The sequence below is a fragment of the Octodon degus genome, unplaced genomic scaffold (assembly GCF_000260255.1).
Source record: "Octodon degus isolate 3935 unplaced genomic scaffold, OctDeg1.0 scaffold00045, whole genome shotgun sequence".
In the NCBI taxonomy this organism is placed as follows: domain Eukaryota; kingdom Metazoa; phylum Chordata; class Mammalia; order Rodentia; family Octodontidae; genus Octodon; species Octodon degus.
Window position 1 is genome coordinate 13,102,406 of NW_004524621.1, and position 6,696 is coordinate 13,109,101.

Below are 6,696 nucleotides of genomic sequence, written 5' to 3' on the forward strand. Positions count from 1 at the left end.
CCCCCCCCATTTCTTTTTAAAAGCCAGTAACGTAATACAGTAGAATGAGGGCTGTCTTTAGAAATCCTAGCCCCCCTATGACCTCACACTGAAGCTGGGCAAGCTGCTTGACCTTTCTGAGCCTCATGTATAAAGTGAAGATAAAAAATACATATCACTTGGTTGTGGTAAGGATTCAACAAATTATTTCATGCAGAGTGCTAGTATAGAGTAATGCTCAGTAAATGGTGCCATATCACCCTCCACCCTGTTCTGTCACATGCTGACTATGTGTACATACAACCACCAATAGACATATAAAGCACGTTTACTAGTAATCCCCAGAAGTTCAATTTTTCAACTTACAGGTTACATGAATGTGGGCAGTCCTGGCCAGGCTGTTTCCTTCTACAGACTTCACCACAGCTATGTGGAATTTCATTTCTGCTCCATTCAGGATTCTTTACCTTGCCTAAAACATATGAGATCAATGTCAACGCTACAAATTTAAATCACTTTCCTTTTTTTTGGAGACATGTTTCACTATGCAGCTCAGGCTGACCTTGAACTCACTTTGTAGCCTAGGCTGGCCTTGAACTCACAATGATCCACCTGCCTCAGCTTCCTCAGTGCTATAATTACAGGCCTGTGCCACTAAACCTGATTCAACCGTATTCTCAACTTTAATGAAACGGTATAGTATATAGCTAGCTAGCTTGAAACTTAAGTGTGGTTTTCATTAGTTCAACAAATCTCACATCCCAAAACAAAAAGTAACTATAACGCTATTGATAAAAAGCTTCCAGCCAGGCATGGTGGTATACACTGTAATCCTAGCCCTTGGTTGGGTGAGGCAGGAGGATTTCTGGGTGTGCAGTGCCGGCCTAGACTACATAGTGAGTTCAAAGTCAGTCTGAACTACATGGCACAATCCTGTCTCAAAAAAAGAAAAGAAAAAAGAAAACCAGCTGAGGATATAGCTCAGTGGCATGGTGCCTGCCTGGCAAGTGTGAGGTCCTGGGTTCAATTCCTGGTAAAAAAAAAAAAAGAAAAAAAAAAAGAAAACCACCAAACAACAAAAATACCAAACCAAAGCTAAAAGCTTCCCTGAGTATGTTAAGTCATAAATTCTAGATCACCTGGGAAAGATAGTCATTTTACTTATGAAAATGCCATTTTGACTAATACACAACCCCTGGATTGTTAAGTATTTGTGGTAAGGATCAGGAAAAATAAGAAAAGTATTGTGTTAAAGGGGAGGAGGTTTTCTGGTAAGATACAATAGATATAAATCCCACATACATTAAGAACTCAGCTCTTCTAAAGCTATAAAATAGACAAAAAAGACTGTAATCTTATAATCAATACTCTCCAAATCTTTACTGGTATCTTTCTTGGACTCAGCAGGAAGGCAAAGAAGAGTAAACCCCAAGGTGCAGGGCCCCCCTTGCTCTTACAGAATCCATCCTCATTGGGGCAGTTTACACACAAAAGCGCAGTTTACACATGAAACGATAGCGACCCCAGTCTTAACGCCTCTGCTTGTGCTGTATATTGTTTCTTTCAGAAATTTTACCCAAACCTACATTTTCTGCCTTGTCCTAACACCTTACTGTCATCCTCCATGTCCAATGGTCTTCTGAACATCTGCTTGGGGTTTCAGTTACCTTTGACTTATCTACAGCCAAAATATGTATTTTCTCTTCTAGAGTCCCTTCTTCAGTGTCTATCACCAGCACTGTCAAGAGTCAGACACTCAAAAACTACAGAAATCGCTGATTCCTCCTTTTCTTTCCATTGTTCTACTTAATCACTGTTCCCCCACCCCATTTCCCTTGAGCTGACTCACCTCATCCCTATTATTCTGTTGCCTCACACTGGCCAAAATCCTATCTCCTCACAATCATAAAGTCGAGCTGTTCTGCAAGGCCTCCTGCCTGCCTCTCACTACATGTCCTGCCCATTCCTCCAGCTTGCACTTCTGACCTCAACCCACTGTCTCCATGAAACTGATTTCTCCCTCTGTACCTCCCGCCCTTCTTTTCTCCTCCTCCTTCCTCCACCCGTCTTTCTCTCTCTCCCCCCACCCCCTGCTTCCCTCCTCCCTCCTTCTCCAAACTTAAGTGTGCTTGGCCTACTCTTCTCCCTCGTATCATTCTTCCAAAAGCATGAAGCTCTGGAGTTGCATCTAGGTCCCTTCCTTTCCCAACAAATAGGAATTATTGGTAATTCCTAACAAATAGGAACTGCTGTTAATATTTATTTACTTTAGAAATTTTTATTTTTCTTTCTATCCCACTCATTGTAGACATTAATTACTCTTCATCTGGATTACCATAAGTTTCCAAACTGCTTAGGTTCCCAAGTACTCTTATAGCCACCAACTAATCTCCATTAAAACTGATGACCTCCAATGGTTTCCACAGCCTAAAAGGGTTTCCTTTCCAGTCATCTGCTACTCTCCCACCATTATAGATCCTAGGATCTAGAAATTGATGATTCTTCTCCCAAAAGACTGTAAACCTTCTTAGTTTTGAATTTCTGCTCATACCATTCTATAAATAAATAAGTCTTTCCTGCCTATAGTTTTATTATTTTTAATTGTGTTCAGTACAGGGTCTACAGGGTCTTTCTACACAGATCAGACTCATAGTGATCCTCCTGTTTTCAGCCTCCCAATGGTGGGATTACAGGTGTGTGCCACGACGCAGAGTCTCAGTCACCATCTCAGTGTGCCAAGGGGTAGGGCCGGCATGGCATGTGGTGCCGGGGCTCGAACCCCAGTGTCTGCTAAGCAGGCACTTTAATCTGCTGATATATCTGGCTGGCCTGCCTATAATTTTCAAGCCTCATTAAATTCTGCTTTTCATAAAAGCTCCCTTTCATCATCTAGCTAGAAGTCATAGCTCATCCTAAAGACCTCCCACAGCACTTTATAGTTCTCGTGCAGGGGCTTGCGGGTTAGCTCAGTTGTTTAAAGTGCCTGCTTGGGCAAACTCAAGTCAGGTCCCTAGCTCTACATGCTGATGCTGCACCATATCTGCCCTTGAGGCAGTCTGAGCAAGCCAGAAAACCAAAAAACAAAAAACAAAACAAGAAATCCATAGTTCTAGTGCAGTATCAGATTAACTGGGTTTTCACTCAAGCTGTAAAGTCTGAAGCATCAACAAGTGATCTCTTCCCATTTTTTCAGTTATAATAGTAAATTCTCAATAAAATCATGCTAAACTAATAACCTTGAAGAACTGTGAAGGGCAAAGTCATCAAGTAAATAAGGCCATTATTTGCATTTCTACATCATTTTATCACTCTTACATCATTTTGACCTTTGCTGCCCACTCTTATGCCTTCTTAAGGTCCTTACCTAATTAGTCAATGAAGCATCCAATAAAATTTTTAATTCCACAGTGGTAATTTGTGCCTAGGAATCCTTTAAAAATCAGGAAATTAGTGTTGTATGAAAGGAGAAGGTTAGGGGCTGGAGAGATGGCTCAGTGGTCTAAAGCACCTACTTGAAACAAGCTTGACAAAGCACAGGGACCGCGGTTCGATCCCCCAGCACCACATGCCAGCCAGCCCCGCCCCCTGGTGGGCTGAGCTGGCCACACACACACACAAAAAATAAATGTAATAAATAAATAATTTAAAAAAAAAATAAAAATAAAAAAAAAAGGAGAAGGTTAGCACTCCCCTTGATAAGGATGGAAGAGGCCCTTGGGCCTGACAACACGCATATAATTAAGGCATTGCCACCTACTTCCTGGCATCTAACCACTGTTTTTTCAACAATTTCTGACATTGCCAGTGAAGCAGAAGACCCAATACTATTATGGACCACTGGACTCTTTTAGAATATTTTGCTGAGTTAACACACCTATAATATTCAAATAATGGAACTAAACAAAAAAAGGGGATACAGATGAATGTCCATTTTGTATCTGTGTATTCAAAATGGTTACGATAGATACATAGTTACATTCTCTTAATGAATAGAGGGATTTGTTCTAATAGGGTTTGTAAATAGGGTATCATGTCCGCATCTTGTACAGGAATTAACCACTAGGAAGAATGTAATGTGTTATGTATGCAATGTGTTAATTATTGAAACTGTCCCACCAATTTGGTTTGAAACTGTCTCATTGCTATTTGTTTCTCAATAAAATTATGGGAAAAAATAAAAAATCAATCAAAAATCGGTAAAAAAATAAAATAAAATCAGGCAATTAAACCTTGATATTGTCCCACTAACCCATTGCCCACCTTCCCCTGGGCTGTTTGAGATAGGGTCTCGCTATGTAACTCAGGTTGGCTTTGAACTCATTTTGTATTTCAGGCCTTGAGCTTGCAATGACTCTCTTCCTCAGCCTCCCCATCTCTAGAAATACAGGAGCGTACCACCATGCCCAACTCCAATTTTGAATTTACCTCACGCTGCCTTTCCAATAGTACAGGCAAGCCTGCGTTGGTGGTATAGTGGTGAGCATAGCTGCCTTCCAATAGTACAGGCAAGAATATTTATTCCTTTAACTAACAGTGCTTAATATCTATGAAGGCTCAAGATTTTAGAAATAAACCACTCCAGCAGAAAAGTATAACAATGAGGTATATAAAGTAAATCCATATTAATACGATGAGCTGTAAAAGGCTCAAGTCAATAACTTTTTTTTTAATTTTTATTTATTTATTTATTTATTTATTTATGTGTGTGTGGCCAGCTCAGTCCACCAGGGGGCAGGGCTGGCTGGCATGTGGTGCTGGGGGATTGAACCGCGGTCCATGTGCTTTGCTAAGCTTGTTCTAAGTAGGTGCTTTAGACCACTGAGCCATCTCACCAGCCCAACAAGTCAATAACTTCTGAGGATAACCCACTAATATTATAGACTGCTAGACAGTGTTAGATTGTTTAGTTGAATTCAAACACCTATAGTACATAGATGCCAATAGAATATTCACCTCTGACAGGACAAAAAAAAAAAAAAAGATACAAAGGAAAGATCATTTTGTATTTATATATACAAAATAGGATAAATTTATAGCTACTTTCGCTTAATTCAATGAGAAGAAAGAGGTGTACTAACAGTGTTTGGACAGAATATCCTGTCTGCTTCTTCTACTATGGATAACCACTAAGAAGATAACAATGTACAGTGTATTGACTACCAAAACTGTCCTATTAATCAGCTGTGAAACTGTCTCATTCATATTTATTTCTCGAAAAAAAAAATAAATTAAAAAAAAGCCAAACCAAACCCAGAAAAAAAATATGGTTAGGATAGACACATAGTTACAGTCTCCTATGAATAGAGAAATTTGTTCTAATAGTGTTTGTAAATAGAATATCATGCTTGCATCTTGTACAGTAAATAACCCCTAGGAAGAGAGTATGCAATGTGTTAATTATTGAAACTGTCATACTAATTTGATTTGAAACTGTCTCATTGCTATATGTCTGTCAATAAAATTATGTAAAAAAAAAAAAAGAAAGAAACTACATATGGCCAGTAGATTCTGAAAAGAATGGCAAAAATGAAAGAAGGAAAACAACGGCAGGCTTCCGTTAGAAGAGGGCATATGACAATGAGTTTACTAAAATATGGAAATATAGAGATAAAGAATTGATAGACAGTAACTCAGTGAAAACTGTTATTTAAATGATGGGAAATGAGAAATGTGAGCAAACTGGCTAGAAAAATAAGGAGAGCTTAGAGAAAGAAACAGAAGAGTTAAGTGTCAATGATCACGTTAACAACAGATTAAGAATTTATTTATTTTTTGTATTTTTAGGGAAGGGTCTACAGGGTGTTCAGGGTATCACTACTAGATCGGACTTGTAGTGATCTGCCTGTTTACAGCCTCCCAAGAGCTGGGATTACACGTGCTCGCCACCACACCCAGGCTCAACTGCCATCTCAGTGAGCCCCAGGGGCGGGGCCGGCATGGCAGGCTGGGAATCGAACCCCCAGACCCTTGCACCTGCTTGCAGGCACTTAAATCTGCTGAGCTATTTGGCTGGTCCTAAGATTAAGAATTTACAAAACAGTCCTAGATGTGGTCAGGAATGGATTCCTGAAGACATCTAAGCATAGTTTCCCTAAGGAAATAAGGATAAGAATGAAAGTGCCATGTTTCAAGGCGGAAGCAAACAGTTAAGAAACAAAATCTGAAAAATCAACTAGCCAGAGAAAGCCAGTCATTAAAAGCCAGGAAGGAGGGCCTGGGAGATAGCTCAGTGGCATAAGCACCTCCCTGGCAAGCACAAGGTCTTGAGTTTGATCATCATTAAAATAAATAAATAAATAAAAATTAAAAATGCAGGAAATAGGCTAGCACTAGGAATGAGCATCTGGATCAAATAAAGTTTCTTTTCTCTAATATATAGCAGAAAATGAGACAATGAAAAACAGGAAGAAATATTCTATAAAGAGTGAGGATGTAAGGATAGAGTTTATAATGTTAGCTTATAGAAAATCTCTCTTTATTATAAAAATAAGTGACTTGTTTCTTGGATTAAAATAACTATTATCTTAACTTACACTGCTCAAATCTAGACTATCGGGCTGGAGAGATGGCTCAGTGGTCTAAAGCACCTACTTGAAACAAGCTTGGCAAAGCACAGGGACCGCGGTTCGATCCCCAGCACCACATGCCAGCCAGCCCTGCCCCCTGGTGGGCTGAGCTGGCCACACACACACCCAATAAATAAATGTAATAAATAAA

The 6,696-nt window shown here is 39.6% G+C and overlaps 1 protein-coding gene and 1 non-coding gene across 4 annotated transcripts in view; one reads left to right on the top strand and one right to left on the bottom strand.

Moving 5' to 3' along the window:
• Positions 1 to 6,696, bottom strand: part of Nfx1 (nuclear transcription factor, X-box binding 1) — a 77,450-nt gene that overhangs the window by 53,961 nt on the left and 16,793 nt on the right. For all 3 annotated transcript variants that reach the window (XR_002821258.1, XM_004631920.3, XM_004631919.2), the window contains exon 5: positions 346 to 451. Coding sequence is in view for 2 of the 3 variants with exons in the window: in XM_004631920.3 (XP_004631977.1) it covers positions 346 to 451 (106 nt within the window). In the remaining variant the exon portion in view is untranslated. The remainder of the gene's footprint in view (positions 1 to 345; positions 452 to 6,696) is intronic.
• Positions 3,637 to 3,762, top strand: LOC111816994. The gene has a single exon (XR_002821293.1). It is a non-coding gene; the product is annotated as a U6atac minor spliceosomal RNA (small nuclear RNA).